Source organism: Symphodus melops, assembly GCF_947650265.1.
Source record: "Symphodus melops genome assembly, chromosome: 13".
Lineage (NCBI taxonomy): Eukaryota > Metazoa > Chordata > Actinopteri > Labriformes > Labridae > Symphodus > Symphodus melops.
The window spans coordinates 16,518,196-16,543,751 of NC_136703.1; the positions used below are offsets into that span (position 1 = coordinate 16,518,196).

General features: G+C 42.1%; 3 protein-coding genes across 5 annotated transcripts in view; 1 reads left to right on the forward strand and 2 right to left on the reverse strand.

The window, feature by feature from the left end:
- plxnd1 (plexin D1) overlaps window positions 1-1,384 on the forward strand; it is a 61,706-nt gene extending 60,322 nt beyond the window's left edge. Inside the window, exon 36 of the mRNA XM_079360263.1 lies at window positions 356-1,384. Coding sequence (XP_079216389.1) covers window positions 356-472 — 117 coding nt within the window. The 3' untranslated portion in view covers window positions 473-1,384. The remainder of the gene's footprint in view (window positions 1-355) is intronic.
- Window positions 1,385-1,634: 250 nt separating this feature from the next.
- On the reverse strand, window positions 1,635-5,436 carry exorh (extra-ocular rhodopsin). Its single transcript, XM_079359842.1, has 5 exons — window positions 4,638-5,436; window positions 4,322-4,490; window positions 3,970-4,135; window positions 2,888-3,127; window positions 1,635-2,458 (listed from the first exon to the last, which is right to left on the reverse strand). The coding sequence occupies exons 1-5, from the start codon at window positions 4,996-4,998 to the stop codon at window positions 2,330-2,332; spliced, it is 1,065 nt and encodes a 354-aa protein (XP_079215968.1). The 5' UTR covers window positions 4,999-5,436; the 3' UTR covers window positions 1,635-2,329.
- A 693-nt stretch (window positions 5,437-6,129) lies between these two features.
- ift122 (intraflagellar transport 122 homolog (Chlamydomonas)) lies at window positions 6,130-25,526 on the reverse strand. 3 transcript variants are annotated; one of them, XM_079359183.1, is made up of 30 exons: window positions 25,376-25,526; window positions 24,070-24,154; window positions 23,723-23,789; window positions 23,548-23,632; window positions 23,365-23,443; window positions 23,197-23,273; window positions 22,940-23,006; window positions 22,703-22,849; window positions 21,222-21,297; window positions 20,100-20,291; window positions 19,569-19,707; window positions 19,228-19,430; window positions 18,321-18,458; window positions 18,067-18,231; window positions 17,648-17,845; window positions 17,323-17,463; window positions 16,931-16,984; window positions 16,080-16,241; window positions 15,113-15,279; window positions 14,158-14,329; window positions 12,887-12,989; window positions 10,785-10,925; window positions 10,579-10,676; window positions 9,425-9,525; window positions 8,109-8,274; window positions 7,876-7,993; window positions 7,666-7,794; window positions 6,983-7,056; window positions 6,707-6,871; window positions 6,130-6,504 (listed from the first exon to the last, which is right to left on the reverse strand). In XM_079359183.1, exons 2-30 carry the CDS (start codon window positions 24,126-24,128, stop codon window positions 6,418-6,420), a joined length of 3,570 nt encoding a protein of 1,189 aa, XP_079215309.1. In that variant the 5' UTR covers window positions 24,129-24,154; window positions 25,376-25,526; the 3' UTR covers window positions 6,130-6,417. The 3 variants fall into 3 exon arrangements, with proteins under 3 accessions (XP_079215309.1, XP_079215311.1, XP_079215310.1); XM_079359185.1 differs by lacking the exon at window positions 24,070-24,154 and having other exon boundaries at window positions 7,669-7,794; window positions 25,376-25,525; XM_079359184.1 differs by lacking the exon at window positions 24,070-24,154 and having other exon boundaries at window positions 25,376-25,524.
- Window positions 25,527-25,556: the final 30 nt, after the last annotated feature.

Sequence of the window (25,556 nt, forward strand, 5' to 3'; positions counted from 1 at the left end):
ACAGCATTCTGTGAATGGCTCTCTGATTGCCTATTCTCTCGCCCCGGCTCAGTTCTCTCTGCTTGGTAGCACACTGCCGCTAAGAGTCTGAAAATCCTACTGACGCGGTAACATCTATTGGGCTTGAATAACAGAGCAGATGTGGGTTTTGTAAATATGTGAAGAGCAAAGGCTTTTGTGGTGTGGAGGCATGCATGAAGGCTGAAGAAGCACTTCACTTGCTCCTCTGCTGCTCTCCTTTTCTCTCGTTCAACTTTCTATGTCCAGGCAGGTGGCTGATGGATGCATGACTGCTTGACAGCCATTGAAAGTCACCTTTGTTGTGCTTTTGTTTTCTTTCCTTCCCCGCGGTCAGGTGGTGAGCGCTCTGGAGTCAAACCCTACAGCACGTCGCACTCAGCTGCACCACAAGTTCGAGCAGGTCATCGCCCTGGTGGAGGACAACATCTACGAGTGTTGCAGTGAAGCCTGAACCTGCTACTGTCTTTTTCTTCTCGCCATCTCTTTCTCCTGCTGAAAGCTGCCTTTCCCCTTATTCCGGGGAATGTCGGCACCACTGAAGTCTAAGCCTTCATGAGCATCATTTATGTGCCCACAGACTATTAAAATAACATGAAAGTGGCAAAGCAATGGACTTAAACATGCCTTTAAAACGACGTACATTTGCAAGGTGGTCTTCCTCTGATCTGGGAATGCCAAGAATTCTGCCAAAATCTTTCCCAGAGACTTGGACAGTCTGGATCAGCTGTGCTTTAGAGGGGAGGCTAAGAAGCTTGGATATGAAGCTTTTTTCTGGATGTCTTTGCAGTTCCTACAGGACCTACTGGAGGCCCTGGTGGCAGTCTTAACGCACTGAACCCTTTACGTAAAGGGAACGAGCCAATGATGCACTGTACTGTATTATAATGTCCATAGCAATATTTATAGATGTGTTATAATTCTTTAGAAGTGGCCTGTTCTTCAGGATGAGTTGGAGGGACCTTGAAAAGCTCCTCCCATTTCCTAAAGCCTGCAACACTCTCAGGTGTGACCAGTGAAGATGGGTGACTGGCTGCCATCGGTGCTTTGAACAATAGGATCCAATGTGCTATGCAGGCTGATGATGGGTTGAGGGGGAGTTGAGGGAAGAATATAAAGGACTGAAATATATGAAATCAGATGTAATGTGGTTCACTGGGAAGAGCTACATTAGTATAGAAATGTTGATCAGTGTGTGCTTGTAAACGAATGAATTTCATGTTGGATTCTGACCAATTTAAATGAGGGAAATTAACGTATATGAGAAAATATGTGAGCCCAATATAACCTGAGGAGAGACTGTAATTGTGATGCCAAATGACTTGTCAGAGTTTGTGAAATAAATTACAGTATTTAGGATTTTAAATGTGTCCAATCATGACCATGTTTATTGTGCTCAGTCTTGTGTTGCTACATCTCTAAATGCATTACAGGAGAGCACATTTTAACAACATTTGAGAACCATTAAGACGTGGCCTGCAACCCGAAAGCCCGCAAACAAGCATCTGGAACTTTTCATGGCGCTTGTAAAAAAGCTCTTGTGAAAAACACGAGTGAGGGAAAAGGCTTGCAGACATTGAGCATTGTTTTTAATGTAGGACACAGAACAACTTTACACAACAAAACAAAGAACATCCTTATATTCCTTTAATATATATAATAATATACAAACTAACATTGTTCCATCCATCCACACACTTAACATCCACAGCACACATACACTGTCTTGCAGGAGGCGCCTTGTCCCTGCAGAGGCTCTTTTTAGGTCCATATGTTTACACTCGTGCCTCAGCCGGGGCCAAAAGCAAACTAACAACCTCTGCTTTGTTACCACAAAGACGAGAAGAACAACAGAAAGACCCAGCCTGATACCATCTGAGATTACTAAACAACTTCAGGATTTATTCTACTCAAGAATTCTTCAAGTAGGTTTTTGTAGGCGCATTTTAGAATATGTAGCTGTAGCATACACTTTTACAAGAGTTTATGTTAAGTTAAGTTAGGTTTTTGTTGAAACTTTTTTGGAAACAGGAGCCTGGGATGTGTTCAGTTGGACCATCACACCACCTTGGTGTCAGGTTAAACAGCTGAACATTTCCCATGATTAAATGGATTGAAAAATACACATGCTGGCTCTTGAGTTTATCAGTGTGGTTGTGCCACAGCAGAGAAGACACACGGAGAGGTAAGTCAAGAGGATTGGCCTATAGAACAGGAGTGCTGCTTGGCGGCGTTGGGTCCCTAGGTGTGCAGGGACAGATGGGATGGGGGGTGAGGGGAAAGAGGGGGGTAAGGAGAAGAGGGGGACAGGTCAAGCAGGGGCCACCTGGCTGGAGGAGACAGAGGAAGTCTGGGTTTTGGAGATGGCAGTGGTCGCAGTCTCATCTTCTCCAAATGGGTTTTTTCCACAGCACACCGTGGTGATCATGCAGTTTCTAAACTGGAGGCCAGAAGAGAGAGAAGGTCAGTCAAACGTTTGATGGTGGCAGTGGAGGAACCGCATATATGCAAGTATGTATTTCTAGTGCGGCAAAAGTCAAGCTCATAAATCATTCCTTGGGAAAAAGATGCTGAAAATAATCTGCAAAATGTACAAAGAAATGCTGAACAAGGGAAGGAATGGGTATACATACACAAAAAAAGGCAAATTAATAAGAAGGACATTATAATAGTTACATTTGAATGTACAGGAGATATTCCATTAGTAAAATGTGTTTAAAGTATAAAGGTAAAGAATGTTCAACTTCTTACTGTACTGAATTAGTTTAGGCAACAGGCAAATCTCATTCAGCAACAAGTGAAGTAGCAGAACTTAACAGCTTTCTTTCACAAAAAAACAATCAAACCTGGATGTTTTTGCTTCACTCACCTGTCTGTTTAGCAGAATGTAGATTATTGGGTTGTATAGGGCGGCACTCTTGGCGAAGAAGGCCGGAGCAGTCATGAATACTGGTCCGAACTCAGTCCCCTGATTGATAAAGATGTACCAGGCCACGCTAGCGTAGGGCAGCCAGCACACCAAGAATGAGATCACCATGACGATTACCATTCGCGTTACCTCCTTTTCTGCTCGCTGGGTGCTTTCAGACTCCTGCTGTTGAGCTGCAGCCTAAGCACAGACACCTGCAGGTTATTCTCTTATTCAAGAACTAAATCTGTGATCCACTCAACTAAATCACAGCCCATCACCAAAAAGAAAAAAACTCAAGGATTAGTGTGACTGACAGATCTTTTATGTAATGGATTAAAGCTGAAACGGTTTGATGTGCAGTCTGTTGTTATGGTTATGTTATTGTCATTTAGGATAACTGGATTCTGTATGCATGTTTAATCAATTTTTTACAGTTTAAACGGAAAAAAAAAAGTATTGTTTCCCCCTGCCAAGCCTTTTTCTTAAAAAGGTTGTGACTTCTCATTCTCATTAAATAAATAAATACATTTCCTAATATTAGTATAACCCTTTGAGAAAATAAATATATTATTAAATTATAACTTAAATCTCATTGATTTCTGTCTTTAAATTTCAGACTTCTCCCCTATCATGGGCCCTATACTTTGTTCTACATTTTTTTAATTGTAATAAAATAAATCCAAGTATAACCTCTCAAACTGTGATTCTTAGTAATATTTCTCAGCTATTATTAATGATGGCTAATACATTATCAATGCTGTTTAATCATTATTAATGAGGGCATCTCAGTGAGAAGGCAGACTGTCCTCCAGCTGGAGGACCTGAGAATAAAGCCGCCATGTTGGCAATGATCTGCCCTCCTAAAGTGTCCTTGAGCCACTAAATCCCTCACATCTCCAGAGACTCTGCTCTGTGATGCTGCTCCACCTCCATGTGGAGGGGAGACAGGTAAAAAAGACACAATAAAGGGTTTCTCTACAGGGACATGCAAGGTATTGTCTCCTTATTATTAATATTATGTCTGGCAGTCATGGTCTTACCGCTCGCACGGTGCAGAGCAGGCGACCGTAGCAAAAGAAAATGATGAAGAGAGGGATGCAGAAATGGAGGACAAACATATAGATGACAAATGAGGTGTTGTTGATCTCAGGCTTGGGAGTGTAGTAGTCGATCCCACAAGAACACTGCATTCCCTCTGGGATGTACCTGCATCAACACATAAAAATAATCTCAGAAATTCCATCAACACCATCACAGTTTGAGTTTGATACAATATAGCTGTCTTTAAGTAAGTAAGTAAAAAAAAAAAAAAAAAAAAAAGAAGAAATCTCTACGGTGCTCTTTGATTTTACAGCCTAGTCAGCAGGGTCTAGACATACAGACATAAAGTACCTGGACCATCCAAGCAGAGGGGGGGCAGCACAGGTCAGGGCCATTATCCATGTGAATGCCAGACCAGTAATGGCATGGTTCTCCCCAAAACGAAAGTTGGTCATTGGTTTACAGACCACAATATAGCGCTCAATAGCCAAAACCACCAGAGACCACAAAGCAATCTCTCCTAAAACATCAAGTAAAGCAGGTATAAAAATTCAAACATTTTCTATGAAGGATTTGTTTGCTCGTTGTATCAAGTGACCACACTCTAACAGAAATACTTCACATGGAAGGTAATTTAAAGAAAACCAAATAAAAAAACACTTCCTACCTCCTAAGGTGGCGAAGAATCCTTCCACGTTGCATCCCGTGACCCCTAAACTGAAGTATCCATGCAGGGCTGTGTACAGGGTCACGGTGAAACCCCCGATGATCATGAAGAGGTCGGCCACAGCCAGATTGAGCAGGACGTAGTTCAGAGGGGTCCTCAGCTTTTTGTGCTTCACTGTGACATGTAGGGTGAGGAAGTTGATCGGGAAGGCAGTGATTATAAGGAACAGCATGTATGCAGCCACAAGAGAGTACTTCCAGGGCTCAGCCAGGTAGTACTGAGGGTACTCGAACGGGCTGCGAACCACGCCAGTCTTGTTAGACATGGGGACATAAAAGTTGGGTCCCTCTGTGCCATTCATAGCTGCAGCTGCTTCTGTTTTTGTCCTTGACACTGGATGAAACAGACTGTGCCTCTCGCCAGAATAAAACACAGCAAGCAAGTTGTGTCTGGCAGCTGGGGTGCAAATGGGGGAAAAAAATGGTAGTCTAGAGGGATGAATCTCGTGGATGTAAGAAGTGCTCTGCAGCCCCCTGAAGTAGTGCCGCACCTTTTTAACAGGCTGACCGGATTAGTGATGAGCATGAAGCAAAGTGTTAGCAGAGATGGAATTAAGACATTCAATCTCCCCGTCTCTCTCTCTCTCTCTCTCTCACACACACACACACACACGCACGAAAACTCCAGAAATAGCAATGCAGTATGTTTAGCATTCCCAAGGTGAGAGGTTACAGCGCTGGCTATCAGAACCCCATCATTATACTGTCGTGTTCATCAATGCATCATTACACTGAGATGAGAGTGGGAGGGCAGGCAGGCAGAGAGGGAAGCAGTCTATTTGTAGTTTGTCCACTCTTTAACGCTTTAAATCACAAATGAATTTTTTTTGAGCAATCCAAATTATTTGCATCGGTAAAAGCTTAATCCCCAGCCACTGCATAATGCAGTGCTCAACTCATAGCTTAAAGTGTAATCAGAATCAGTGGGGCATGGCGCTCATAGCACACACTCCCCTCCAGCTCTCCTTCACCAGACAAAAAGTTCAATCAGCAAGAGTAAAAAGTTAATATTACTCAAGCTTCCTTTGTAACGTCGTTAAAGAAAAACACTGTCATGAAGTATACCAAAATATTTTATTGAAAAGGTCTGTAACAAAATAAATATACAATGTCATGACTGGACAAAAGATGATTTCCTTTCCTGGAATAAAAAGCACGATACAGTTTTTGTATAAACCTGCTGCAAGCACATGTTAGCAGATCTTAAGTTTTAACTTCTTATCCTGAACAATTTTTTTTAAATAAATAGGTTATTACAGTTATATATATATATATATATATATATATATATATATATATATATATATATATATATATATATACATATATATATATATATATATATACATACATATATACAGTATATATATATATACATACATATATACTGTATATATATATATATATATGTAAAATTAAATATTAAAATATATATATATATTTTTTTGGTATATATATTTTTTAAACTAGAAGATGTAATCCGTGAAAGCCTCTCGTAATCTGATCCTGATCATCTAATTGGGTTGATGATGCAGTTTACTTAAATGCTATAATGACCGACACACAAACACTACAGTTATTACTTCAAGTCTGACTCCTTTATTAAGTTAGCTAGCTGTTAATCATTGAGTGATTACCAGCTAGCTATGTACCGGTATATCTAAGCGACAAGACAGTTAAAATGTCCAAAAGTACATTTAGCTACTCTGAGATTACGTGGATCAGTTTGGTTCATCAATGGGTCTGCGACAGTACGGACAACAGTTGTGTTGAAGCACCAGAAGCTCATAGTCCTCACTATGAAACATCTACAAAGAAACACAAAGAAAGCAAAATTAGAACAGTCTGGAAACAAAAATATATATTCAAAGAAATGTTATCTATATTTAACAAATATTGTGACAGAAATAAAACAGCTTCATCGTGTTCCTTGGACGAGTACAGGGAAGAAGAAATACAGACAAGCAGTATGTGGGCGTAGACGAGCAGTGGGCCTTATAAATGCTGTACCTTGAAGCAGGTGGGGCACATGGTGATGCTCACATCGGGCAGCAGGGAGCGGAAGTATTCCCACTTGAGCGGCCTGGGCCAGCGTTTGATCAGCACGTCCCTCCTGCTCATGGAGCGCAGTGAGGGGCGACTCACCTTGACCGGGACAAAGTTCGAACCCCCCTGCTGTTTGGACACACACACATTCCATTATAGACCGTGTCCTTCTTACCCTCTCCAGCTGGTTTGCCCAGTTGGTGGAATATTAATCGCCTCATCTCCTCTGTCCTATCTTACCTCAAAGCTCATCTTGGCTGTAAATGGATCTTCCTCTGAGTCATCCAAATCATCCATCCTCATAGCCTGAGGCTCTGATTGGTTGTAATTAAGAACAAACAACTCAAGCACCATATTTCGCACATCTTAGCATCCTATTTACTTGTTATGCACGTTTTCTGTAATTCTATATTTTCAACACTGGGAAGACATTTCTAAAACTATCCCTCCGAAACTAATCTAAAAGCAAGAGTGCTAAAAATGCCAATCAGTCGTGCCTGTCAGTCACATGATGGCTTTGGAGGAACAGAGCAGACCTCAATGCCCTTGAGTAAGTGTCTGCCAGCTAATGCAGGTTAATCCCTGCACCAGGGCTGTGGCTACGGCTCGCGGAGGGTTAGTGTCATTAAGATGAGACAGGAGAGCCTTGCTAACCCTATTAGCTCGAGAACTAAGATGACTTAGCTCTGACAGCTTACCCACCAGCCCAGAATCGAGGCCAACACAGACTAAACAGCTTCTTAGAACTGTCACAGGGCAGAGGAGAGTCACATGGTTCATTTTGAAAAGCAGTGTGTTAGGGCAGGGATTCAGACTCGTGGGGCAGCAGAGTGAGGAGTAAATAATTCATAAAAAGCTTTTGAATCATGAGTTTCTGTGTGTGTGTGTGTAGTCAAATTTTTTTTTTTTAGACTTAAGGATACCACCATTGTCCATGTCCTGCCAGCGCGCGTCCCCCTCGTCTGTTTGAGGAACTTCTAGGTCAATCAGTGACACAGCCTCTTCATCACTGATGCCCTCCTCGAGGTAGAACTGCACCAGAGGCAACACCTCTGTACACGAGAAGATATGCTACATTAAAACCACAAATGGAGCAAAGTAATGGACACAATCTTTTTTTTTGAGTCACTGACCGTACGATGAAGCAGAATAGATGAAAGGCTGCCTGCAGTTGATGCACGAGCTCCCTTGGTTGTGCAGCAGGGGGTTGTTGGTGGAGCAGCGGTAGCACATCATGCCATCAATCAGATCCTGCAGGAAAAAAAACATGAAAGTTAAAAATATACAATCGAGAACAGAGGGCAAGAATAACTCAAGAGTATTGCAGAGCAATTTAAAGCTAGGGTGCTCGTATATAGCAACACACCTCGCTGTCGTGAAAAGGTTTGGAGCGGATGGTGAGACTTCCCAGCTCGATGGACTCCTGGAAGCGGGAGGGAATGTGGAGCTTCTGGAGCTTCTCGTAGGAATACCTGGCAAGCTTATAGGCACCCAGTTTTCGACTCTGCTTTGCCAGCGCATACAAGGTGTTACTTATTATCAGGTTAAGAAAAACAAGTGTAAGAACAGTTGGAATTATTAAAAGAGTTTAAATTGGGATGTTGATTTTTCAGTTTTTCTAAAAATTCATCTTATGTGGAAAACATTAAAAAGAAGCATTTATAAATAGACATAATTGTACATTGCCTCATTTCTGTTAATGAGTACAACAAGAGGCACGCTGGGCCAGCAACATTGGCTGCATGCCTTGGAAGTAATACCTTGTTATGGCTGTTTGTGGGTGGTTTGATCTGTGTGTGCTTACCCAGGCTTGTGTGGCTGTTTTGTGTTTGACAGGAGGAAATTGTTGCTTATTTGTATTTATAAAGAGACAGATTGTTAAGAGAACAGCTCCGAGAGTGGCAATGACCTGTCAATGAGTTGCAGCTGCAACAGCTCTACGCTGGCATACCTCCATCACCTAAACCTTAACACTGCTCCTCTCCACTCATCCCTCTCCAGCTCCTCCCACACACCCAGTTCACTTCTGTGTCGCTAACTGGGACTGCTGATAAATGCACATCCTCCTGCTGTACGACTTGTTCAGTGCAGCTATTTTGTGACAATGTGTTTAATTGTTCCCACCGAGTCTCACACAGCCAGCCTATAAATCGAAGTTCACAGTTACGGCCTCAGAGGACTCCATCAGCCCTGCCTCATTCCCTCCTCAAAGGCTGGACTTCCCTTCCTCATGCTCTGCCTCCTCTGCGTGAGTCCACGTGGATTTGTCGTTGTGGCTGTGAGTGTTGGTGGATCTGTGTGTATATTTGTTCGAATCAAAGTCCGTCGGCGAGTGTGTTTAGTGTGTTCGTGTATGTTTGAGAACGCTCAAAGTAATCAAAGCATTTGTTTAGACGCTGGAAGGAAAATGCCTCTTGCTGACATCGTCTCCTTCTTCTCATCATCATCCCATTTCTTTCTCTCAGCAGCAGCATGGTTTCCGCTGTGGCGCCAACACTTCCGCTTTCCTTCTATTTCTATCTCTGTTTGTTCCATCATTTTATCAGCGTTGTCTGTGCCAGTCTTCGCTTCAGATTGGCATGTCTGTTCTTGAAAGTTTTCCAAAGAGGACAGGCCCCACAATACTTGATTCTAAAAATATGTGCTTGATACCTAAAACTATAATTCACCATGGAAGGATACACTTTAGAAATGCCTGGTGGTATGTTCTTGGTGAGGTTGCTCAGCAGGAACCTGCAGATGTTGAAGAGTGTCTCTGGCATGTGGGAACTAAAGGGCTCATCCTGCGGGGAAAATACAAACAGAAGGTAAAAGGGATAATACGGTGGGAAAAATGGCTCTGATCAAAAAGCTCCACCCGACTTAATTTTTTTCATTAAACCTCGTCTTAAAGCAGCCGATCCGTTATTGTGCCTCTTGCAACCCCATTGTGCCCTTTAGGGGGAAAAATACATAAAGCAATCACTAACAGTACTTAATCCTGAGGTTGATAGTTTGAATTTTGCTCAGGGGAGTCAAAGTGACATAAAGAAGTTTCCTGCTCTGGTTTGGATCACAGAGATGCCTCACTGTGTGGCAGGGGGTGCAACCACAGCCCAGCCGAGAGCTGAAATAACAAACTGAGGACACTGACACAGGCCAGCGCACCCACGGAGCGCTCAAAATCAGGAATTACTAGTGTGTAAGCAAGTTAGGGCATGGGGCTGGGAGACAACCGCTGATTATCTCGTCATCATGATCAATCAAGCAGCTGGTTTCCATGGCGAGAAGGGTCAAAGTGGTTTGAGGAAACTAATCATTTTAGCGATCGCATAAAGGGCTCATCTATCACGATGAGCAGCTACGTGCGGTATATTCATCGGAGATCTCCTGTCCGTCAACTTTTAAGAACATTAGCAGAAAAAAAAAAAAAAAAAAAAGACATAACAGCGGTGGTTTCTTTGAAGGCATAGCAGATTCAATTCCCCTTCCTTCACTGGTCACTCTCTTTTGTTCGCTTTACCTCTGTGCATATCTCCTTTTACCCCCCGACTCCTTTTTATAGATTGACACAATCTCACTAAGCCAGACCTCCTTCTTGTCAAGCTCACAGCGGTCTGAAGAAATTTGAGTACAAAAGTTGATTAGACAGCGGGCAGAAACTGCAGAGGGGTTCTCAGCATATCTAAAATAAACCAGAAGACGAAAAAGGTTGCGTTTCTGCCCAAACACAAATCCGACCACAGAGTAGGTATTGTTTCCAGAGCTCTCAAACTGACAGCTATTCAATGCTGGCCTGGTGCTCTCATTTTAGTCTGGTCCGGCTATTTAAGATGACAAAAGTAGCATGTTCTCACCGTGTAGCGCTGAATGGAGCGATACACGTGGTAGAGCTCTGCAAGATGCTGAAAACGCTCAAACTTCTTCAGCATCTCATCTCTCTGGTCTTCACTTTCTGATTCAGAGAAACACAAAACAAGTATAACACAAAGGTGCAGCGTAAAATACAAATGAAATAAAAAAACAATCTTTAATTCATAGAAAAACAGAGGATAGGTCTCACCTCTTGCAATGTCTAGACACTGCATAGACAGCATCCAATAATAGTATCCTGCATCATTGAACCTGTTCTCAACCACGGCATTGTGGGTAAGCTGTTCCAAGACTTTCACAGCTTCATTTTGACGCCCTGCCTTGTGAAATGCTAAAGAGTGATAAAAAAAAAAAAGGGAAGAAAGAATAGAGGTGAGGGAGTGATCGTTATATTGTGTCCTTGAAAAACTGTTGAGTCTCGGGGCACTGCTTTATTTGAAGTGCCAATCGAAAAACATGCTGCTTTATTTATTTATTTCTCGGTGACACCTTTGCTGCTAAGTTGTCGCTGCTGTTTTGTTGTTTTTTCTTTTTTGCACTTTACTTCTAAGAAATGTTTACACATTGAAACACTTTCTTCTAATTAGACTTTTGCTCTTTGTTTTGGCACTTCCGCTCGTGTCCTGAAAGAGCTAACAGACAAAAGAGAATGTTTGAAACGGCAATACAATCACAAATGCCAGCAACCGATTGGAGAGGACTTATGTAACCACAAAAAGTAGCAAACAAGTACACACACACACACACACACACACACACACACACACACACACACACACACACACACACACACACACACACACACACACACACACACACACACACACACACACACACACACACACACACACACACACACACACACACACACACACACACACACACACACACACCTACACACCTACACACACTCAGAGCCAAATACACTCAGCTAATAAATGCCAGATACAGTTCAACCCTAATGTATACAGGATATAGTTCCCCTTAACTTTTACATGTAATTACTAACACACGTCTTTTCCAAACTATGAGGTTGCTCCTGAATATGAAACAACAGAACAAGTTAACTTTATAGCTCTAATAAGCCTGAGCTCTATTCTTCATGTTCCTATCAGACGGATAATTAGAAACAGCTTTAAAGAGTCGACCCCACCGCCGACCCCTTTCCCTGCAACCACAGCAGGGGTCAGGATATTTCAGTGGTAAATATTTATCAGTCTACCTCACTGGATAAAAAAAACCCACATTCAGCTGCTGCTGGTTAAAGCCAGCGAGAAGAACACAAAACATAAAGGTACAGCTGGGGCTCTGATTTTCTGTTCCCCAAACTGACAAACACAACAAACGCTGAGTTAGATCGGTGGATCTAAAGTGTAAGGTAATCTTTGGACATGTTTTGAGTATGTGTATGGAAGAAATAAGGTCTGTCAAGCATAAAGCATAACTTTGTGAATCGTTGCTGCCAGTTTTCCATGGAATTCATATTTTTTGTTTTGTCTTCTTTTGCAAGGATTTAAATGTATGGAATTAGAAAACCCAGCAACTGTAATAGGATATTTAATCCAAACAAAAATACACTGGAGATATGACCCAACAAAAAGACAATTTTAGGTATGTGGGAAAATGCTGCAGACCCACAAGAAACTTTCGATGGAGCTCTTCAAAATACAAAAATATATTCCCCGAGCACCTCAGTCCTGTGTTTAACCTTTTTAAAGCTGCTGTTGAGATTTACCAGTGCAGTGGACAGAACCGGGATCTAAGGCTCAATTACAATCACAAGCGACACAATTCAGCGTCACAGTCCGACTAAAATACACACAATCAGCAAAACATGTGACCGTAACCAAGTTCCAATACAATCAGGCCTGTTCAGTCATGTATCCAGAGTTGAGACAGGCAGAGGAAGATTATGTAGACGGGGAAATATGCCTGCTGAGATCATAATTATAAATCTATGAGCTGATTATAACTATGGTTACAGTTGGTAATCATCATCAGAGCAGCTTGTAGTTCTGGTGATTAGAGGCATGCATGCATGTCATTCAGTTAACAGGCAGCCCGGCTCTGTTCTGCTTCGCTCCAGCAAAGAGGATCATGTTTAACAGTGGATAGTGAGCATCTTAAAGAAGGGAGTGAAAAAATGTCTGTGTCCAGAGCTGGCCAGGAGGGGTTTTATCACTTCCATATGTAAACACTGGCTGCGGCTGCAGACTTTTATGTGAGACTGAAATAATCCTGGAAACTTTAAAAAATAAGAGCATGTCTTGTGTCGTGTTGACGCAGGCTCACCTTTCTGCGCCTCTTCGAATCGGTCGTTCTCAGCCAACCACTGTGCGTAAGGGACGAAGACGTCGTTTTTGAACTGGGGGTGCTTTTCCACGAGTGAGAAGGCCTGAAAGGTTCACACATTACTTCCCCGTCAAAACATCGCTACGGCATTATTTAATAAGTTTCGAACAAAGACAAGTGTATGAGCTAAGTTGATTTCACACTCAATTAGAAGTAAAGCTGCGGCTCTTACGCTGTTTGAATGACAGGATATAAAGCGCCCTGTGGACACACATTTGCCTGTCAAGGTGACTGATTAATCTAAATGTACTGTAGCAAAACCTGAGCCAAGAAACACACACCATACAGTAAAAGAGAGGGAAAACAAGTGTGTGTGTGTGTGTGTGTGTGTGTGTCTCAGGTCTGTGAGCCCGAAGTCGTTTAAAGAAACTTTGTTTTAGAAAAGAGAGGGTGAGACGGTAAATAGCATCCATATGGCCCATTGAAGCCTGAGCTCTGTCCTGTCTCGTTGACCACCTCCCTCAGTGAAGGACATAAAACCCAGCTGTCCCGCTGTCCCCCCCCCCCACGTCTGCTTTGTCATTATTCCTCTCCGAAGATCAAATAAATAACTAGGAAGACATCCTCAGACAAAACAGCAGAGCCATGTGATCTGTATTTGATGTTCTCTTTTTGGCTCTTCTGTTTTACTATTTAAAATCGGCAATATGCATCTGTGTTACGCCTAAAACTCGATTACAGACTGCAGATGGATTAAGGAAATGCAATATTTTCTTCTTGTTTTCTGTGCAGCATGATCGGCTCTGATGGAGGAATTTGATTGGAAGCAGAATGGAGCTTTAAGCTGATGCTCTTTCAGTGCTTTGTGAGTCTCACTTACTAATCATCATGTGGGCATGGATTCAGAGAAATCCAAAGCCGGATGATTAGCTCTGGAGTGTGTGTGTGGTTTAGGTTTCAGTGCGTTAGGACATTAGGCAGAAGTATTGTCTTACTGCTTGGATTCAGCTGTGGTAACTTCAACAAATTCGGCGCATCTTTCTGCAGATCCATGCAGAAACTGAACAAGCCATAAACATCAAGTGATGTGTAAGGCAGAAGTTTTTTTTTAGCACAGAAAATGTGGCTCACGTTATTGATGCGATTGTCTCAGGATACCCTCCCTCTCTCTCTCACTCTATATATATATATATATATATATGTACAGTAGGTTTGTATAAGCCATGATGAGCAGAGCAGGTGTGCCTCCTGTGTGCAAAAGTGTGTCACACCTCTTCCCAGTGCCGGGTTTCCACATGCAGCCGCACAAGAGCCTGCAGGTCTCCCATCTTGGAATAAGTCTCCGAGGCATAGCCGTGGTGCTTCAACTTCTCAAAGTATTGCGCACACTTTGCAAGCGGCTCTCGTTCAGCCTTGTCCAACTTCCGAGCGATATCAATTAGCCTGAATGAGAGAAGAGAAGAGTAATCAGGCACACACAATGGCATGCACACAAGAGGTGAAAATGCAGTTTGGAGTTCATTTTGTCTGTTTTACCTAACAAACACTCACACACCTCATGTCAAGTTTACCTTTAAATACTCCTCAAAGTGAGAGACAAGTTCTGGATATTTAATAATTTCCTCCCTTTTTGCTACTCGTATGAATTTCCTCCAAACATCTTTTGAGCCAATTTATGTCTGATGTGTTTTTTTATTTTTTCCAGAGAGAAAAGTTTTAGAGACCTAGTTAAAAAATACTTCAAATGGCATGGTACTCTTTTGCACTCACTGGATAAAATCTGGATGTTTTCTGCCTCTGGTTTTAAATCTTTCTAAACCTTGCTATAAGGTGAGACAGAAACTTCCCGCTCCAGCAGATGGTCATAAAATAAACCTCTCCTTGTTGACAAAATTCACCGACAGATTGCGAAACACTCAAAAGGAACTTGCACTAGTTAACATGTTTGTGTTTGTGCTGGAGTCAAGTAGTGAACTGAAGCTGGTGCAGGCTCCAATTATTGTGTCAAAACAGAAGATTTCAGGGTGAGTGAACTACAACACTGACAGTAAAAAGAAGTACAAAGTGCAGTGTGTGAACATTTCCAACCACTTAACTGTCTTTGTTTGATTAACTAGAACATGTGCATATTAACTATATTCTGTACATTTTGGTTCCTCCTGTGCCCAGTTTGGTGTGTCTGTAAGTGTGACTGTTTCAGGGTTTCATACAGTGACTGACACCTACATGTCTGCCCAGCCATGCTCTCCTATAATGTCTATGGCTTTCAGATGTTCTCCTGCAGACAGGTACATCTCTGCTGCAGCCCGGGGCTCCTTGCTGCTCTTCGCCCAGTCTGCCTGTTTGGTCATAAGGATCCGAGTGCTCTTAGGGTCTGTCGCTCCGACAAATTCCTGCGAAAAAAAAACACACACACGGTTATAAACTCAGTAAAATACCAGTGCTTGATTTTCTGGAAGGAAGGAGGGAAGTGAAGTTCAGACCATCATAACCATGTGGGTTAAGGCTGACACAGGAGGAAGAGAGTCAAACCAAACACCAGGCTTCTGGGAGACCTTTCCCTCCGGTGTCCATGCTACTTAAAACAAACAGCCTATAGGGCCAGATGGTCACACAGCCACATAAATATACAGCAGACACATCAAACATGCATACAATCTGATACATACACACAAACATATATAAGCAAGTCATGGTTGTGTCATCTGCTCCAGTGCTGTGGATGTAATGCTGCTGATCAAAGTGTCACCCCCCCCTACATGTAAACATAATAAAGCATGAATTGGCCTCAACTCCAACTGACCTCCTCATCAAAGTATGCATCTAAAAGCAGGCGCTTGCCGTATTTCTCTCCATTCGTGCTCCAATTTAAACGACTCAGCTACGTCTGTAGGTGACTCCTGTGTTGTAAAGGGATATGTGTGTGTGTGTGTGTGTGTGTGTGTACCGATGTAATGATATGTGGAGATTCTAGTGATATATGAGGAGATGAAAGACAGACGGTTAAGGGGGGGCTGTTTGAACACAGTGCAGGGCCCCAACTTGGCATAACCGCACATGATGAAGAAAAACACATGTTCTCAAGCCCCTAAAACATCCAGAGAGTTTCAGGTTGTTCTGTCCATATTGATAAATGGTATGTGTATGCTGTGCATGCGTTTGAGTTTTCTGTTCTCTCAATCGGTTTAATCACCTTGGCGTACTCGAACATGCGCAGGTCGGTGTACATGCTCAGGGCTCTGGATTCATGGCCGGTCCGTTTGTAGAGCTTGGCTGCCTCGTGGAATTTCCCCTGGTAGGCATAGACGTCTGCCAGGAACAGGTCATTGTCGTTCTCACCCCGCTTCTTCCTCTCCTGCAAATCAATCAACACTAACACTGGCATGGGTGTGGAGATAAACAATCACATGCATGTGCACACACTCACCTAGACCAGTAAGGCACGCACACACACACGCACGCACACACACACACACACAGTGAGGCAAACAACCAAGAAAACACTCAAGATTATTGTCCTTCTGGCCGGATCCCTTTTGAACTCAAACTTAGCTTTTAGACCATCAGTCTCAATGAAATTAGAGAGGATTATTGTTTATACAGCCAATGATTAAAAGTTCTTCATATCAAAGAGCACACATTGGTCTTTTCAAAAGAATGAAAAGCAGAAACTTTCTCTTGTCGCTAGCCAAGTTGAAAAAAAAAAAAAAAGCCTTTTATATCAAGAAATGTATGTGTGCTTTTTGAGTCTATACCTGCTAGCGTGTGAGTGTGTGTGTGTGTGTGTGTGTGTGGTTACAACTACAGGTCATGATACAGAACCCTTCATTTTGTACCATTTTAAGTGCAGCCTGGGGAAAAAAACATAGCAATTAAATGTATGATAGCGATAATAAATGTGATTGGCCCAGTCTCCCTCAAGCCTTGTCTAACTTTGGCGACGTCAGTGAGCAGAAAGAACAACTCCACTTGGCTTCTCAGTTATATTGTGTGTGATTTGTTTCCCCACCCAACCACCACACCATATTGAAGACGACATATTACCTCAATGCTATTGATGAGCTCCAGATAGCGCAGGTCCCTGATTCTGATGAAGGCCTGAAAATATGAAAAGGGAAGAAACACATTCAATCAACGGCCTCTGTGGACCTGACTTATTTAAGTTTTCCTTTGCAGTGCTAACCTTATAAAGACTCTGCCTCCAAATGTTTTCATTTAAAAATTGTTTCTGTTTGTATTTGACTGCTGGGTCATGTTCATTCTTTATACTGGTGGCCAGTGTTTGCAGATGACTTAAGCCTATGAGTAAGGGCCCATGAAGAAGTGTTGTAGTCACATGGACTGCAAGGAAGTCGCTGCTATATTTACACTTTGATGTGAACATTAAAGTCGTAAATTGAGTGGGTCAATGACACAGTCATTTGTGTGTGACTGACCTTTTTGGCAGTGTCTATGTCAAGTCCCTCCAGGGCCTCTGTGGCTAAATCCCTCCAGTCACTGTCCGTCACACCCAGACAGGCGATCTGATAGGCCTCCTTAAACATCTTCCTCTCCAGGTACTGGTACATGGGTGCCGACTGTGAAGGGCAACAACACCACCATCAAGAAATAATTGCATAATTAACATATAACATATAATTGACTGAATGAACTATAGAACATGACTCCGTCCACACGACACTCATTTTCATGTCAACACTATAATCTCATTCGACCACATTACCTCATCTGGACTGGATGGACCATCAACATGCTACACACCTGAGGCACCTCCACAGCAGACATCGAATAGACGTGGAGACAGAAGATCTTAGATCCGTTGTAGCCGACCATGAAGCCTTGCATCTTCTGCTGATGGACAGGAAAGTTGCTGGCCTTGATGTTCAGGTAGCCGTTGCCAGAGAAGCACAGCATGTCCTCACACTGGGTGTTCCAGGCGACACTGTTAGCATTAGGCTCCTACAGGGAGGGCAATAGAGAGAGGTGGGCAGATAAAGGTCAAATCCATCTAGAGGTAACTGTGTCCCATCGACTAGAAATGATGACATGAGTATGATATTTACCTAATGAAAATCTTTATACATATAAGCACGTCTTAGGTAATTCTATCTCTGAACTGCATTTTGACATCTTGCATGATCGTCCATCGTACACTCTATTGTTTTTTAATGCCAGCTGACCTGAAAAAGCAGCTCTTTGCTGTTGATGTCGTACACCAGGAGAGTGTTGTGCTCATCCACCACAGCCAGCTTATTACGGGAGGCGCTCATGTCCAGGCAGCGCACTGAGGTTGACAGCTTCAGCAGCGTGATCGGAAACGGGTTGTCAACGAATATCTTCAGGATCTGCATCACAAGTAATGGTGAGCGACACACAGTTTGAATGCAGCGTCGGTTTCGAAGTTTGTGGGGACGCCATTTCTCATGATACTCACAGCGCCGTTCTTTAACCCTACCAGCAGGCCCTCTCTGCCTTGTGGACCGCCGATCACTTTAATGTAGCGAATTAGTGACTCCATCACCCATTCTTTTTCCCTCACGCTGGTGAAGGACATGCACTGAAGCCTCTTCTCCTGCAGAGTAATTAGAAGTGTGATTTTTTAAATGTGTTTGCAGTTTGTTAATCTCACTCTTTACGTTCTTTAAACATTCTCATAACATGTCCAACACATTTCAGCACTTTGTTCCTTCAAACACCGGTAAGTGTGGCCGACTGACAGAAAACAACACTATAAAGATAAACAGCGGTCCGATTTGACACAGATATACACAGCTCGTACGATCACAGTCCATTTACAGAGTCTAAAAGCTGTCTGAGGCTTGAAACACGAGCATGCCTCCAAGAGAGAGATCTGAAGCACCTCTGTCACACACAGACAGATTTAAAGGGAAATAACCTCTGTGCTATGGCTGCTCCTCCTCCCTACCATCCTCTTGTCAAACACACACAGACGAGAAGCAGAGAGGAACCCCGAGGGACACCCACTGGTTCAACACTCTGGTCCCTCCCCTTCATTCAACTGTCTCAATTTATCCAGTTTGAAGAGGGGATGAAAAGAAAGGAAAGACATAGCCTTCAGAACACATGCACAGCTGGAGCCTTTTGCGAGCTAGTGAGAAACATCTGGGAAAGCAGCAATTCCAGAGTATTATCATTTTTCTCGCCGCTGTTTGGGCTAAACACCGACTCACTTTGCTTCCATCTCGTTAATAGTGCTCAAATGTCTCTACGGCGTCTTGTGCAAATCTGTCAAGTGTTCATGAGCGTTATTTAAAGAACAAAGAGTGTTACTGCAGGTCGGTAGAATTCAGTCTGAGAAGCACAACTCTTTGTCTTCTGACCTGACACAGGATGATGTGCTGGGAGCAAACCACCAGCAGGTTGCATTCAAACTTCCTGCCAATTTTCTCCTTGATGCGATAGTGCATGTCTGAGGAGTCATCCGAATAGAGCTCGTAGATGAGGATTTTCTCTGGCAGCTGGATGGCAAGACGGTTTCTGTAGATGGCAATCTTTTTCACCAGCTCGCGACACTTGATCCTGACTAGAGAACGAGAGAAATAAATGAGGGAGGTGGGGGGGGGGGAGTCATGTTATGTGTGTGTGGAAAGTTTACTCATTTGTGTTGGCATCAAAATATTTCCACTATGATAAACGTTAACAGCCTATTGCTTAAGTGTACCTTTTTGCTCAGTAATGAGGTGCTGGACAATGACATCAGTCATGCTGTCTCTGTACGCGTAGCGATCCTTGTAGAGGCCGTGAACTGTGCTGAAGATGAGTTGGTAGCAGGCAATGGTTCCGTCCTGGCAGCCCACCACCTAGATAAGAGATAACAATGTAGCAGTACATCCTATTAACACCTCTAAGAAAAGACTGTGAGAGTGGGAAAATGTTCCTGTTGTTAAAGCATCTACATGGTGCAACTAAGTGAATCTGCCACTTGCACATACCTAAATGTATGCATCATCACTATCAGTACAATATGGTGAAGAAAGAGTTGCTAAGGTGTTACTGTAAAATAAAAAATGGCTTGTTTATCTGCGCGGCTTGCGACACATGTCAGGGAAATGTATTAAATATAGACTGACAGTCCGATTCTACTCTGAGCTTTCCAGAATGTTACCTCAACTTACACTCCAGAGAACACGCTTATTATTCCAGGATAGGGATAACGTCTATTGATATTCGTCTTCACATTTCATGGACCCACCACAAAGTTGGAATCGGGCTTAACCCTGCACGTCCACACCCAGGCGTTCTGCTCCCCAATGGTTCCTAGCCGCACACCATCTTTAGTGTGGAGGGAGGCCTGTTTATCCGAGCCGCCCATGACTATATATTCCCCCTTGGAGAAATAGCTGATGCAACATGGGTCATAGGTGAGGGTCCTGTCTTTTCCAATCTGAGAGAGACAAAGAGAGAAGAAGACATTAAACCAAGAATAAAAAGAGTATTTCTCATATTTATTGCCAAGGGGCCTGGGCCAATACTTCCCACTGTCTGGGGCTTAAACACATCAAAGTCCACAGCACATTCAACTATCCCCTTTGAGTGTTTGATGAAAAGAAAGCCTTTCTCTGATTTAAATGGCCTCTATTGTATAAATGTTCAAAGTCCATTTGCACAACACCATATTAATTCCCGAACTCAGCGCATCTGTTTCTCTTCACTCAGCTGCCTGACAAGACAACGCTTTTTTTTTTCTTCTATTGAAAACAATCCCTTTAATCAAAAGTGAATGTTCATTGTAAGAGATGAATAGGCCAGTGACAATATATTAGCCGAAGGCATAACGGCAGAGTAATGAACAGTGCATATTTGTCCATAATTACGGTATTGCCTAAAGGGAATTTTTGGAGGAAGGAGGGACAGTGAGGGGCCCATTAGAGCCTAGCAGGATCATTTCCAATGTTCTGTTATGGTTTCAATAGACCTTGACAGACTGATTACAACAGGAAACACAGGTCTTAAAATCACCAAAGTGTTTGCAATAATATTCATCTTAGGCAGACGGAATTAGCAGACCTAGAATTCTTGGTTTTATCGCAATAGAAATTTCATACCGCATACAGTGCAGTGAGCTGAAAAGAGTTTTAAAATGCTGTTAGAGCACTGGCATTTACAATGCAAGTTAATGAGACTGATTTTATTTAGTCACCTAAATGCCCTTTAAACAGTCTGAAGTGGCAGACAAGCTTGTTTTTACAATGCATAAGAACTGCTCATTCTATATGCACGTGCACAACATGCATTGACCGTGTTTGTGGTATCCAGGTGATCCATGTTGTAAAATGAGACTCAGGATTGGTACATAAAGCTGGACATTATTCACCTGCTTTCCACTGAGCTGATAGAAAGACAGCTTCTGACCCCAGTCCGCTACGGCCAGAATGTCATTGTGTTCATCCCTGTGAAAATACAACACAAATGATTCTGGATGGAAGTAGTCTGGTGAACACACATTTGATTAAGGTAAAGAAAGACGTTTTAAATCACAGCCAAGAGCTTTTCCTTCAACTCGGAGAAACACGGTCATTATAGAAAGCTTTACTTTGTTTACTCTAAGACAAAGTATTTCAATGCCAGGTCCCAGTTTTTTTTTTAAATGCATCTTCATTATTGTAATGTGCAGTAAGCCCATATACGTATGCATGCAAACCCTTGAGCTGAGAAGAATTCCTCCTCTTGAAGTGTCCATGAGTGAAACTGAATCCTCAACACCTCAAAAGAAACTTTCCTGACTGACTGATCAATGATATTACATAAAGCAACTCAGTAACACTGTATGTTGTGCATCATTTCAATGTTTAACTCGTCTCTGTCATCCTTACACTTCCTCCAGCATTATTTTTTCTCCCTGTCTGTCCCTTTTTTTTCCACCTAACCTGTTCTGTAGCTCCGGGGTGGGGCTCTCACAGTAGGGGGGCATCAAAGACGAGGGGCAGCTTCTCCAGCTCATCATCGTCATTATTATCATCATCATCATCATTATTATTTATTATCATCATCATCATCCTGCTACTCACAGCAACTATTCCAACTATCAAAGGTAAACCACTGCCACCTGCTGGCTGTTTAATCGAAAAGTAACATGCTCTTATTCCCAGATCCTGACTCAAAATGTATGGACAGTGTATAGGGCAAACACATTTATATTCAACTTTAACTTTATTATTATCCTGAAGGAAATTAGATCTACAGCAACATCAGAAATACTGACAGACAGAAAATCCACAGCTCAAGTGAAAAACATTTATAAAGAATGTTTAAATGTACACAATTCTCTTTTTTGTAACTCAGCCCATCTATGCCAAACTGCAGCACTACTTTTTGTCCTTTTCTTCAATCTGTTAATTATTTTATCAATAAATGCAAAGGGGGTCTTTATTAAAAAGCTGCCCTCGTTTGTCTGAACGTGCAGAACTTTCAGGCTACTAAAAACGGACTGGGCCTTAAATTAGGACGCGAGTTTTATTTGAAGTTTTAAAGTAAGTCAATAAAGTGCTGTGCAGTTGCAGAAATAAATGAATAGTCAAGTTAAAATAGATAAGTGATGAATAAATCATCTTAAAAGAACCTGTCTAACTCTTCTACACATAGAGAGCACACATAAGAAGCAAAGTTAGGCTGGCAAATGAAGCTTTTCAGTGGCAACAGAAATAAAAGAACGTCTGGCACGCCTTGTTTCTCTTCGAGGCATACTGTTCCGACGGCCAGAAGGAAGCAGATCATACGGATTATTTGGTGAGGACAGGATACAATTGAGCCTGTTTTTCTCACAGTTTCATGCAGCAGTAATTTATGCAGACTCACTTCGAGGGGTTCCAGGATATCGACCAGATAGGAGAGGAGGAGCCACCTGGACGCTCTATCTTCACCTTTTCCTCTCCGTTCTTGTTCCGAATGCTCACCACCCCATTCATCATCCCAAGGGCAAGGTACTGCCCATCGTTTGTCCACCTACAATCAAAGAAACTCTCCAAATTTGATTTTTGCCACATTAAAGCTGATTAATGCAGCTGAAGGTTAAAAAAAAAAAAAAACACTTACCCACAACATGTTATTTTGCTGCTCACTTTATGTTTGTTCACAGATTTTTGCTCTGGGGACCACAGACCTGTCAATGTAAAATCAAGATGTCCAGTCCTGATGGGGTCAATATTTTTCTTTAAAAATATGTAAATTATATAACAGAACGTTTAAAAGGAAGAGGAAACACTGCAGTCACCTCTGAGGAGAAATTACGTTTTTCTCTCCTAAAATATATTTTCTACAAGTTTTAAAGTCCAAACTAAACTCAAACTCACCAAAGTCCCCAGAAGAGCAGGAGGCAAGCTGGTGAGTGACGGGGTTGTAGGCAACACACTGGATGGAGTCGTTGTGTCTACAGATGAACAGATGCATAGATGGGTTTGGACAGTTGCACATTATTCAGGATGCTTTAATACTAATGCTCTAACTTCAGTGACGCTTACGTATATTTCAGAATACCCTCGAGTTTAGATGTCCATATGATGATGCTTTTGTCTGCTGAGCCTGAGGCAAACCTTTTACCTGCAGAGAGAAATGGTTAGCAGAAGAAGAAGAGGAAGAGAAAAAAAAAGACAACTGGTGCAAAAACAAGTAAAGACACAAATAAAGAAACAAAAAGTATGTACCATCTTTTGCATACGCCACACAGTACACTATGTCTTTGTGTCCTTTTAAAGGCTGAATAATACTTCCATCTGCCGTGTCATAAACCTGAAACAAAAATACAATATGTTAAATGTCACGGTGGAAAATGGACTCGAAAGATTTGTGCCTCAGCCAAAGAAAACATGAGAGCCTTACCAGGACTCGGAGCCCTGCTGCAACAATAAGCTGGCTGCCATCTGGCTTGAAGGCAAGGTCGTAAACACTGCAAATGAGAATAATAATGAAACATCCATTTAATGAAGCTATTAGGAGATAGACATTGTGACGATCTGTTAAGATTTAAAGAAACACACCCTTTTCACCGCTTTTTTGTTTTGTAAAGCTCATTATTAGAGCTGGTTGAGGTTTGGACCAGCCCCACGTTTGCTACTACAGGCAGCCGGGGGTCATGACACATTGTCGTGTCTGTATTCATTCATGTCATATTACTGAATGTTGCTATCGCTTCAACTTCATGTTCCTGTTACTAAAAATATGTTCACCTGAGTTTTTGAGCTCCCCTGCCTCGTAGGTCCCTGTGGATCGTTGCTGCAGATGGCATGATGCCGTGAACCTTCCTGACTTCAACTATCAATATCACAGTCTTACTTATGTTATCAGTATAATAACTGAACTTGTTCATCTTGAGCAGATCGACTCCTGCTTGACTCCTACTTCTATAACTCACACTATCAGTACCATAGCTGTTCCACAGTCACTTACAATAACTATTATCAGATCTTCTTTTTGCTCTTCCTGCTAATACTACAAATCAATGTGGCATATTATGGTAGATGTAAGTTGGTTTTTGTTACTCCGTTAGTGTATCTGTCTCTTTCTTTATCACTCTCTCAGATGGTTGTTCACCATGAACTTGGTTCTTCTGCTCCAGGTTTGTCGAAAGGAAGTTGTTATCTTCCAGTGTTAGCAGATGTTGCCATGTGCTTGCTCGCGGTGGGTTAGTGTTGAGGTCTGTATATAAAATAACAAAGGGTCCGGTCTAAACCTGCTCTTTCCGTGACGTGTCTTAGGATAACATGTTATGAGACACAGCTGTCAAACTGATTGATATTGACTGATTGAAATGAGAGTATTATTTCATAGTTGTACAAAAAACATTGTCGGACTTTATAAAAGGATAGAAAACAAGGGACATTGTTGACCTTGGAAAACCAGTATTACAAAGACATATATCACATGGTTCATATAGAGCCAGAGAGTTCAGAGTCAAAACATTTAAACAAACTTTAGAGCAAGAGGACGAGCATATAAATGACATCATCTGTAGATAGGACGATGTTTTATCAAATTATTATAACAGCTTTTTTTTTTTTTTTTTTAAGTTGCAGGTCTACTAAAATGTCAGTGTTTTGGTGCATAAAAACTTAAATGTTGATAGACGGATGTTGAGATATATATATATATATATAGAGAGAGAGAGGAATAATATCTTGGTAGCTTCAGAAAATACATTGTTGTCATTTAGATCAAGAAATCAGCAGCAACAACCAAGCTACTGCTAGCTTACTTAACATTATCATTAGCCCTCAGAGCATGCTTTAAACAGTGCTACAAAAGAAAGCTGCCATGCTTCGGCACAAAGAGTCAAATATTTTGCAGAATATATTAGTTTAAACATAATTCATATCTTATAATGGTCATTAAGGAAGTTTATGAAACAAGTTGCTATGCTGCTATAGCTAGTTTACATTGCTAGCTGGCTAACACTAGTTTACATAGCAACCGTCGTTGCTAACCACCGATCATCACAGGATTGGGCAGTGTAAACCGAATCACTTAAACTCTCACCATTGTTCACGAACTGTGTCTTTCCATGCTAAAACAGCTCTCATTTCCACCTCTTAAAAACAGATAGGACGGTATGTTTTTCTATAACAACAGGTTGTCGTTGCTTTTAGTCCCTTTTTTCATACTAAGCTCCGTTTTCATGATGCGTTCCTACTGCGCATGCTCGAATCTGCTTGCCACT